This window comes from Anabrus simplex, chromosome 3, assembly GCF_040414725.1.
Source record: "Anabrus simplex isolate iqAnaSimp1 chromosome 3, ASM4041472v1, whole genome shotgun sequence".
NCBI lineage: Eukaryota > Metazoa > Arthropoda > Insecta > Orthoptera > Tettigoniidae > Anabrus > Anabrus simplex.
The window spans coordinates 215273154-215285309 of NC_090267.1; the positions used below are offsets into that span (position 1 = coordinate 215273154).

The 12156-nt window shown below is 40.7% G+C and overlaps 1 protein-coding gene across 1 annotated transcript in view; it reads right to left on the reverse strand.

Moving 5' to 3' along the window:
- LOC136867165 (ankyrin repeat, PH and SEC7 domain containing protein secG) overlaps positions 1–12156 on the reverse strand; it is a 147768-nt gene that overhangs the window by 106136 nt on the left and 29476 nt on the right. The window contains exon 2 of the mRNA XM_067144282.2: positions 1302–1431. Coding sequence (XP_067000383.2) covers positions 1302–1430 — 129 coding nt within the window. The 5' untranslated portion in view covers position 1431. The remainder of the gene's footprint in view (positions 1–1301; positions 1432–12156) is intronic.

Below are 12156 nucleotides of genomic sequence, written 5' to 3' on the forward strand. Positions count from 1 at the left end.
CCACTATCTCCCGAATGCAAGCTCACAGCCGCGCGCCCCCAACCGCACGGCCAACTGATCTGGTATTATTATTATTATTATTATTATTATTATTATTATTATTATTATTATTATTATTATTATTATTATTATTGCTATTTGCTTTACGCCCCACCGACACAGATAGGTCTTACGGCGACGATGGGAGAGGAAAGGCCTAGGAATGGAAAGGAAGCGGCCGTGGCCTGAATTAAGGTACAGCCCCAGCATTTGCCTGGTGTGAAAATGGGAAACCACGGAAAACCATCTTCAGGGCTGCCGACAGTCGGGCTCGAACCCACTATCTCACGGATGCGAGGTCACAGCTGCGCGCTCTTAACCGCACGGCCAACTCGCCCGGTATTATTATTTTTATTATTATTATTATTATTATTATTATTATTATTATTATTATTATTATTATTATTATTATTATTATTATTATAAACTTGCCAAGGGACACACGTGCATATAAACTACCTTCCAGGATCTCTGCCAGGTATGGTGAAGTCAATGGCCTTAAACTGAACACGTTCAAGTCTTAATCATTGTACAAATATATCAACCTAATGGTGCTGCACACAGCTATTTACGATACTTCCCTAGAGGGCACACATAGGACTGTTCGTAGCTCCAACACTATTCTCTCTTAGCCAGGTTTGCAGACAGCGTTCGCAGTCTGATGGCGGGCAGCTGCCCCTGGCTATAGCCTTCTGCTATGCCTCCTCAAACAAAACTACTACTAAAAACGTTTTCATTCCTCCCCTGAAGGGGGAGGTGGGCCTCTTATACGGTGACGCCGTCTCTTAGGCCGGGAGATTTGTCGCGGTGAAGGAGATGCACGGAGAATGTGAGAGGGTTGGCGGCCGTGGCCTATACTAGGAACTATTCTGGCATTCGCCTTAGTGCAGGAGAATGGAAAACGAAGAAAAACCATTCTCAGGACAGCCGACGGTTGGGGCCAGCCGTGAGGTCCAGCCTTTCCCGCCTCCCGAATGCAGAGGCGTAGCGCCACGGTAGAGCCGTGGCCACCCCTCCTCTGCTCGGTTGGCCGGAAAACGGACCAGCCGTGGCCACTTGTTGGACAAGAGCCACTCTACATCTACCGACTCAAACAAAATTATTTTTGAATGACTATATTAGAAGTCCTCTTACAATGAGTAGGAGTAGTTAGCCTCAAAAGTTCAGTCTTCATAACAACTGCTGTACTTCTCCTCGTTAAATACTATTGTAACTTCTGTCACACGGTTTCTCAGAACAACGGACATAATAAGGCTAAAAACCTTGTTTCCTCGCGTTGCAACCTTGGGTGTCAGTCGTAGGTCTGGTGCCAAAGTGGATGAGAGTGACGTTATCTTGATGATGCCATTCCCAAGGTCCGGACTGGGAACTGACTCGGACCTCCGTAACATGCTGTAAGAGAAGAAGCAAAGTGTTAGAGACCTTCAATTTTTCCAAAACGTAAGGTTACGTGCTGTATGCACTAAGTCTGTGTGTTAGTCTTCCTCTTAAGCGATCTATGTTATCGTCAGCAAACAGCCTTGTCCTGGATTGTGACCAGTAGTTGGTGTTCTTGTTTTGTTTGTGGAATGATTGTTCCGCTGACCAATTTGTTTACATTTCAGAAAAATGAATTAAACCAATGTTAGTAGAACATGCATCACGTTAAGTAAGCTTCATCGGTGGATTAGTGGTACAGTGTCTGCTTTTGTATACTAAGTTCACGGGTTACAACGAGGTGGGGGAAGTTCGATTTTAGGAGGGCATAAAAAGGTCAATTTGTGACATGTAAAACATGTAAAATATGTATTGTAAAACATTTGACGTTTACCCTACAGAATTGCTTAAAACTAAACTACAGGGTCGTGGGTTCTATTCCCGGCCGGGTCGGGGATTTCAACTTTTTCTGCCATTTGGTGGTGTTACAAAGAACTTCGAAATTTACACGCAGACATCCTAACCAGCGTCAAATAAAACATCTGCACATGGTAGCTGAGACCATAGATGATGAAGATGATGATGATGATTACTATTATTATTATTATTTTTATTATTATTATTGTTGTTGTTGTTGTTGTTGTTGTTGTTGTATTTTCCGTGGTTTGCGAAGGGAAAGAAGCGGGAGGGGTGAATGGGAGGACGAATCAAAAATTAAAATTCAAGAAAACCTATTAAAATTTGTAAAAAGGAACAATTTCTTTCTCTCCAACGGAATAAACTTTAAATATGACAATAGGGACCGATGGTCATATTTGTTAGGCCCCATTAAACAACAAGCATCATCATCAATATCGCAATAACAATTCAATAGGCAATATAGAAGATAAGCAGAAAGTTCAGACAATAAAAACAAGAGCCCAAGGCTCAATAATATCACATGGTCAGAATATTCAAACATAAATTGAGAGCTCGTAAGCTCTGAGATAATTTACAAGAAAGAATTCAACAGCTCAGAGTAATTTACACCACATTGGCACAGAAGCTCATACACTGACAGAAGGAAAAAAATCTTACATGCCGTTACATAAGAGGTTAATTCACTAGTACAGTTTAGAAAATACCCGTCAAGAAGGAGGCCATCGCTTCTGACCAATTAGTCTTGGACCCAGTGTTTCATTTACAAAATTTACAAGTGTGAAATACCCAGGAGTGTACTTTACACAGGTAGGGTCTCAAACCCAGAAGTATAATTTACGAAGCAAGAGTCATGCTCTCAAATGGGCGAACAGATAACATTTCCAAGAGAAAAAACAACACACGTTTCTTGAAAAGCAATAGTACACTCTTAACTTATACAATAGGGGAATACAAAGGGATATCCGTGGTAAATAGGAGCAGAAGGCCCACTACAAAGTCACCAAAATGAAGAAAAAAACAATAAAGGTTAAATTTTAAAAAGGGCTGAAAACCAAAATGAATGGAGGCAAACCACGCAATTACCCAATTGGCCATAAGGCCCCACGAAACAGACGCAAGTCCGTATTACCAGGTGACTGAGGTATGGAAAGGTTTAAAAGCCGAAACGAAGAAATAAATGTAAATGCTTAGAAAAACTGAGTCACCAAATTCTAAGTTGGGAGGAAGTTTAACGAGGGGACATCACTCAAGTTTCCTTATATTTCACAAAGACAAAGTAGGGCAAAATACGAAGTCCGAAGACAGAGAATGGAAGCCTACCTACAAGTTAAAGTTACCAAAAGATATCCTACATATTAACATTAAAAGTTGAAAGGAAACCGACAATTACATTTTAAAAGGTGTCGTAGAGATCTCCCTTAAGTTACACACGCTGCTAAATCACACATTAGGTATTCTGTCTACCTTGTCAGTCCATTCTCACGCTAGCCGAATCCCCCACCTCCATCGATAAATTTTCAGAGGGGCATCCTCTCAGATGCTGAACAAAAGTTACACTACCGCCAAACAAGAACAGCTACTACTACTAAATTGTTTTCATTCCTTCCCTGAAGGGGGAGGTGGGCCTCTTAGACGGTGACGCCTTCTCTCAGGTCGGGGGATTTGTTACGGTGAAGGAGATGCTCGGGGAAGGTGAGCGGGTTGGCGGCCGTGGCATATCCTGGGAACTGCCCCGTATTAGTGCAAGAGAATGGAAAATCACAAAAATCACTCTCAGGACAGCCGACGGTTGGGGCCAGCCGTGAGGTCCAGCCCTGTCCTGTCTCCCGAATGCAGAAGCGTAGAGACACGGTAGAGCCGTGGCCACCCCGCTTCTGCTCGGTTGGCCGGTCAGAGTGAAGAGCTGTTGGAACACGACCAGCGGTGGCGACTTATGGGTCGAGACACTTCCTGCATCTACAGACCCACAACACCCGAATACAGCGCCCTTAAATAGCTTATGAGCCGAACATACGAACAGGAAAAGAAGGAGAAGACGTGATTGGATGATAGGTTTATAGAGGAGGAGCAAGATGATTGGAAGGTACTTTACTAGCAGGGGTGGCAACATAAACAAGCATACGGGCCGCATGATCACACTTACAAAACAAACTTTCTGCACGTTAGTTCAAGTCCATGAATACTAAATGGCGTTAGTGATGCACTAGTAGAGACATCTGTTCCATAAAGTTGAAATTTCTTCCATCAAATAGTTCATAATTTCTGCGGTAGGTAACACTAAAGTAGAGCTGGCGGGCGATCTGAAGAGACGGAGAGGCCAACTCACCGTTCAATTATTATTATTATTATTATTATTATTATTATTATTATTATTATTATTATTATCATCGTCGTCTGATTCCTTAGTTGATTGGTCAGCGTAGAGGCCTCCGGTTCGGAGGGTTTCAGGTCGGATCGGGGATTTTGGTCCCGTATAATTAATTCATCTTGGGGACTGTGTGTTTGTGTCTGCCCCAATACTTTATTCTTCATATCCATACAACACACCATGCTACTAGCCGCCATAGAAATCGTATAGCGTCGGGAAGGGCATCCGGCCGTAAAACAGGGGCAGATCCACATATGTGTGACATACGCCCTCCTGACCCCACCAGAGTGCGGGAAGTTCGGTAGAAGAAGTTTATTATTATTATTATTATTATTATTATTATTATTATTATTATTATTATTATTATTATTATTATTATTTCTTGCAGGCGGTTTTATTTCGCACTAACTCCTGCAAAGTTTCGATGACGTAAGGCTAGGAAAGGGTTATGATTGGGAAGGAAGTAATCATAACCTTCATTAAGGTGCAGGTGTGGAAAAGGGGAACCACAGAAGAAAAGGTTCAGGGCTGCCGACACAGGGGACCCCACTATCTAGTGAATGTAACTCACAGCTACAAAACACAAACAGCACTGTCATCTCATTCGGTACTATTCATCTTCTTATCCTTATTCTAATTATTATTGCCCTGTAGCTAGTACGAGTGATACTTAATTGAAACCAGATTAACTTTACACTATAAGCACAGTCCACAAAGATAAAATATAAACACTCCGGCTATTCGTGCAAATGAGTAAAGCAGTGTGAAAATTACGACATTAGCGGAATTTAATAGAGCGAAATAATTTTTAGGCTATAATTCTTTCAGATTAACTGGCCTGGGATCTCAATATAGTGGGTTGAAACACAGCAGAGGTAGGTAAATTTTTGAAGGACGGGAGAAAGCCCATTCAGCACTCTATGTCGCAGCATGTTTGAAGCTTCGGTGCATACTTAGCGTTTATCTTATTGATTAAAACTCAGCCACAGGTCACCCAACAGAGTTCCGGGTTTTCTACCATCTAACACAGTAAAACGGAACGTCGAAATTGACTCACAGGCATACGGAGTGACGTCAGATGAAATGTCTGTACAGGATACCAGAGACCATATGATGTTATTTATCTTTGACGATATACACTCAGTGACTGAATATCTTATTAGATGTAATGAGAGGCTGTCGGGCTCTTTGAATGAAATGTCAGTGTCGATACCTTCGGTTCAGAGCATCCTGAGGTCCATGCCAGGCAGGTTCAGGGAATTTAATCTTGGCTGGTTTGTTCTCCTTACTGGGCGTTTACGTTTTTTCCAATTTACTACTTTTCATGCTCAAGCTACACACCACAGTGCCAACCACCACAGTAAGTGAATACATCCCTCCATATAGGGTGTTTCGTCAAGAAGGGGATCCAGCCGTAAAACAGGACATCTAAGATACAGTTCGCATTCACGACCCTACCAGTATGTGGGGAAAGCGGTAGAAGAAGAGGGATCTGTATGAGAGGTGATTTATTATTATCCTAACCTTGGATAGAACTTAACGAGTGCAGAAATTTAACGGCCCGTGGCACACAAGTTCATTAAGGGTCATAAACTGCTGCCCAGGCAGTTGACCACAGATATGTTCGTCAGCACAACATCCTCAACCGTATCGCTTGTCTTCCGCGACCGGGTCCGCTGCCTCTCGTAGTTATCGTATTGTATTGGTCTCACGAGGCTATCAGTCCAGAAATTCGTTGATTGCCCGGGAATTGAACCCAGGACTTCCGTATTGCAGGCAGGCATGAAAGCTAGTTACTACAAGCCAAAATTCCTTTGTATTGAGGCGTATTTTTTGCAGAACACTATGTATTCCGGTATGGACCAGCACAAGTTTGTTACCTTCTTTGGCCTGTCTCAGTATCATTCTTTAGGATTCGTCAATATCGAACTGAATTCATTCAGAAGATTCATGATTTGCTTCCCAGAATAGGGATAAGAATTCCTGTGCATTAATTAGTGCAGTTTGAATGTGAATGACTTTTGGTTTCAATTTATACTGATTGTGTGATGTTTGATGTTATATGACTAAATAGTTAACTTGTCTTGAAAGCTCCTAATCTAGAAGTTCACATAGCAATATTTGCTCAATGATTTTGGGTTAGGTCTTCGGTAATAGCCACAAAGCCACAAGATGAAAAATTTAGATTACAGAATCAGTACTTTCGTATAGACCTTCATAGTGGGAACAAGTTCCGTCACACAAATGGTAAATAAATGGATCTCATTCTTTGTATGAAAATAAAACGAAACACAGGTAATATGCCTCACATTAAACAGTTAATAATAATAATGTTATTTGTTTTACGTCTCACTAACTATTTTTTAAGGTCTTCGGAGACGCCGAGGTGCCGGAATTTAGTCCCGCAGGAGTTCTTTAACGTGCCAGTAAATCTACCGACACGGGGCTGTCGTATTTGAGCCCCTTCAAATACCACCGGACTGAGCCAGGATCGAACCTGCCAAGTTGGGGTTAGAAGGCCAGCGCCTTAACCGTCTGAGCCACTCAGCCCGGCTATTAAACAGTTAATTGAAGTTTATTTTTTAAAGCCGGCTGATTGAATAAATAGTATTGATAGCTTTTTAATAACAACCATATTTTCATACAGGTGTAACGACTAAGCGAGTAAGGCGTGCGGTTAGTGGCGCGCAGAAGTGAGCTTGCATTCGGGAGATAGTGGGCTCAAACCACACTGTCAGCAGCCCTGAAGATGGTTTTTCGTGGTTTCCCATTTTCACACCAGGTAAAGGTGAGGGCTGTACTCTAATTAAGGCTACGGCCGCTTCCTTCCAACTACTAGCCCTTTCCTATCCCATCGTCGCCATAAGACATGTCTGTGTCGGTGTGACGTAGCCTAAAACAAATTCTAAACAAAAGGTAAACGTGAAACGCTGTTTTGCTATTTGCTTTATGTCGCACTGACACAGATAGGTGTTATGGGACAGGAAAGGCCTAGGAATGGGAAGGAAGCGGCCGTGGCCTTAATTAAGGTACAGCCTCAGCAAATGCCTTGTGTGAAAATGGGAAACCACGGAAAACCATCTTCAGAGCTGCTGACAGTGGGGTTCGAACTCACTATCTCCCGGATGCGAGCTCCCACCTGCGCGCTCCTAACCGCAAGGCCAAGTCGCCCGGTAAAAGTGAAACGAATCGTACTTTAAATATTTTTCAAAAGAAAATCGAAATCCGAAGCATGTTTCCAGTCATTTGACCGTGTCAGGAATGTACCGAATGAAGCCCCTAACTAGCGGCGAGGACTGGAATTGCACCGGCTGCCAAAGCCTGTCACACTCGTCTGGGGCAATGATTAACGACTGACAGATGAAACGAAATTACATTGGAGAGTGTCTCTGGAATGAAAATTTAAAAGGAAAACCGGAGTGCAAGGAGAATAACCTGTCTCGCTTTCAATTTTTCCAGTACGAATCTCACATTGAGTGACGGAGTTTTTAACCACGGAACCCAGCTGTTAGAGCCCGGTGCACTGCCCCCTGAGTCACGGATCCTTTTTTTCAAAATCATTAGAAAGAAAGTAGAAAATATATAACTCAATCGAACAGACAATGAATATAAATATTCACATTGGAAACAAGAGATTTCTCTTCCTTCGTAGTATTGAACCCATAATTCTACGGTGAGAATTTTTTTTTATTTCCCAATATTTATTTCAGCTACAAACTATTTTTTTCAGCCATGTTTGCATTTTATGAGTCTGGCTGTCTCGTGGGAACGAGCTCCCCGTGTCTGAGCAAGCTTGCGAGCTCGGGAAACGCCGGGACACTTCGGTGGACTTCGAATATTGAACAATTTACCAAATTCAAGGAATTCTTCGTAACGAGAGATTTTGGCGACATAGTAAATCCAGAAATAAAGAATCTAAATTATTCTTAAACCCTGTGTGAAGACAGAACCCCTAGGGTAAAAATGAACGCAGTTAAGCCTAGAGAAGAATTTGCGCCCGGCTCGCGAACTAGCGACATGTGCCAAGGCCGATGGATGAAGAAAACCCGCGAAACGCCCGGACAGAAATAATTTATTTCGCCTGTTGCGAGTATGGGAAAAATATGAAATTAACACCGTAATACATCGTAAGTCTGTCCGAGGTTATGGAACAAATTTCAGAAAAATTGGTCTATTGGATGCGGAATTAGCAGATTGTGCAATCAAGCTTCATGGTGTGAGTAGCGTCACCCCATAGAGTATAAAAGAAATCTCCCTCCGTATATTTCACATTCTCTGTCTGGTTGTTGGAGCAGCGAAGCCCGCGTCACTCGTCAGCAGGAAAGTGCGAAAATTTGGTCTCCAAATAACTTATTACATGTTCGTGTCTATGGTTAAAATATACTGGCAAAGTGGAAGATGATAAAAAATTTCTGAGCTGCCGCTAATGGGAACTTTGAAGGTTTAGATACGTGGGTGAAAAGTAATTGAATTTCTCTCGGTATTCAGTGTGGGTTTGTTAAAGAGGAGTCTGGAACTTAGCTGCGGGGTCTGGTTTCTTATCTGTTGGAACACCTGGACCTTTAGTAGGGTGAGAGGAAGCAGAGGTCTTGCTTACGCAGGGGACGTTTTCATTTGAGCAGAGTGCTTTTCGCCTGTTAAACGCTTTGAAAGTGCGTTGTAAAGTGTTGTGTAATTTAAGTTATATGTATGAGAAGATGATGGTAAATGTAGCCATGGAAGGCTAGACGCGAGGTCTGCTGGCTAGATGCAGCCAGAATCCAGGATGGTGGCTACTATTTCAGGTCTGTGAATATTTTGTATTAATGCTGTAGTTGGATTATTGTTTGTCCCAACCAATTGTCATTGCGTGTGTCGGGTTGATATTTAGTAATGATCAGCCGAAGGTATTGTATTTCTGGTCATAGTGCGAAACTCTTCAGTGCTGTAAAATTTACGTCAAGAAACTCTAAAATGCGAAGTTTAAATATTGTGCTAATATTCTTTGAGATATTGTCCGAATTGAGAAAAATTAGGAAGGTGATAACGATAACGTAGTCGTGGTGAATGTCTTAAATTTCGAATATCGCTTGAATTCAGAAAATTTTTATCGAAATAATAATAATAATCATAATAATAATAATAATAATAATAATAATAATAATAATAATAATAATAATAATAATAATAATAATAATAATAATAATGTTTACCGCGGGATAACATTTTTCTATGTTAAAAGTGGATTTAACAGGTATGTTCTACAAGGTTTGCGGGTGTCTAGAAAATTCCAGTGAAATCCAATAAAGTTATGTTTTGTTCATGGGAAGTAAAATTTTATGACATCGTGTATGTCGATGATGTGGAAAATCTCGGTGTGTTGTTGTATTCTTTAGGTCCGAAAGTTGTAGTAACAATAAAATAAAAAGGTATATTTTTATAAAAGTTGTTTGTCACGAGAGGATTGAGGTTTGAAAAGTCTTGAAATATAAGGAAGTGGATTGAGGGCGAAGAATTTGTATATGTTGAGATAAGATTTGTAGAGATGTTGAAGGCAGAGGAAGCCTGTATATTTCATATAATACCGCCATGAGAAGGCTATGAGAATGAATTTTTGAGACAGGCTATATTTGCTGATGTGAATGAATTTTTGAGACAGGCTGTATATTAAATGTGAGATTTTGTGGCAGGCTGTAGTATATTCCGCTAACAGTCCGAAAACTGAGATCTGGAGAAGGTTGGTTCGAGATGATTATTGTGTGAGGCACAGTAAAAAAATTTCAAGTTAAGATCCCAAGTGAAAAACGATTTCTGATGAAGATTGTAAATCTTGGTAGTAAAAATCAAGTGACTAGTTACGTAAAGTCAGTATAATGAATATTAGAATAATATGACCTCAAGGATAGGAGAGCATTCTGAATACACGGTTGGTGTTGTTTGACTGTAATGACGAGTTTCCAATCAGTAAATTTCATAAATTACGAGGCGGTAATTTATCATTAAATCGGAAACCTTGTGGGATGAGATATTGAACGATATTAAAGCGATATATTTGGCTGTGTAAATTCATTGGGTTTCGTTTCATGGGATAGTCATGGGTATGAATATTTGGAAAATGACGGTAGACGATTTGAGGGCTTCACCCTAAAATTACAGTGTGGATTTTTGCGGTGGTGATGATTATTGTTTTTGACGACATCCACTTAATGTTAGACTTGTTGGAAGTCACTATTATTTTTTCAAACTTCATTGAGCATGCTGAAATCGTGTTTGAGTTGTGGATTGTTCGCCACGCGATATTTATTTTACATTTTTACGTTTAGTAACAAGATAGGGGCTTGTTGCATTTCCAGACTTGCGTTCATTCTGTGGCAATATTTGTTTCGTTGTGTGTTATTAGTTTCGACCAGGTTTACAGCCGAAATACCTAAGAGTGTGTTTGAGGTTACGATTTCGCCTGACATGCTAGAGGAAGCGTATACGACCCAATTTCCGCTCGACAATAGATTTAGGACGTCTCATGTTATCCTAGGAGTATACTGATGATGAGACGTCCTTGTTCAAGCTCAACGATAGGGTTAGGAAGGAATGCGTACATTTGTCGTTCTTTCATTTTATACGTATTTGAGTTTGGTCAATTGATAACTTTGTAGGTAGTGTGTTGGGACAAACAATAAGTAGATGGATCTGTGATGGTAGTCATCGTTAAAAGGGAAAGAATTCTATAATGTTGTTTTATTTTACCATGTGGACTTGTAATTTTATTAAGCGTAACGTAACCAATTAAAACCTGAACGTCGGTTTGACATAGTATTTTTTCAAGTGATTTACCACTTTTTATTTAACTTCAGTGTTTGGCATTTCTTCTAAATGCGTGATCAATCAGTGTTTCCTGCATTTCGCAGTTTTGTTCCTTCAGAACGACGTAACATAAGGTCCTCTCGGATCGTGTGTTGTTGGTTCCTTCTGAACAGCTGTTTGGAGTGATGCACGTTTAGCATCGGGATTATTGTATAATTTAAGGGTGTCATGAAATGACAATCCATGGTGGAATTTTTGTTTCAATTGTTAATACTGCTGTTAACTGGTAGTGAACACCATGCTTTCCAATAATATTTTGCAACCTATCCAAAGCAACTGATAGTCAATTTGGTTCGATTAAGGGTCCATTCGGCGGGTGTTCCGTATCCGAAAGGGTATTCGACTGGTGGATAATCTTAATTAAGAGAAAATCAAGCGTTCTACTTGTTGAAGGTCAGATTTTCCACGGATCGTGTGGATTAATTCTTAGTTATCGTTTGGATTAATAGGTGCCCGATTTTTCAGGCTTTCTTTTCACTTTGTCGGTTTCGCTGTCCAGTAATTTATGAGATTCCTATTTTCTCCGAAGAAAATTCTTCGATATTGTAAAAGAAAAATAACGCTATGCAATGTGACTGCGTTTGAAACGTTTAATAATTAATAATTAATTTTTGGTCAAGGACTTATACAAGTTAGTAAGCACATACTTGCTCCTCATTTCAAGTAGTTAGGCTCTCTTCTGAACCCCATCCTTTGGTTAAGATCGTGACCGAAATCTTCCCGCAACGACCCCAAGATTTAAGAGTTCAAAACTGCTCTACTGTAGCAGCCGTGGTCGACCAACGATGGAATGCTAAGTCAAGGGTTCAGTAATAATTCTAGACACCCGCAAGGATTTATATAAATATTCTTTTTTTGGTTCAATTAATGATTCAATAAAAGTTAGTAAGCATATATTTGCTCCTCATTTCAAGTAGTTACGCCCTCTTCTGAACCCCATCGTTTGGTTAATATCGTGACCGAATTTCTTCCCCCAGCGACCCTAAGATTTAAGAATTCAATATTGCTCTACTGCAGCAGCTGTGGCCGACCAACGATGGAACGGTAAGTCTAGGGTTCAGTATAAAATGCAC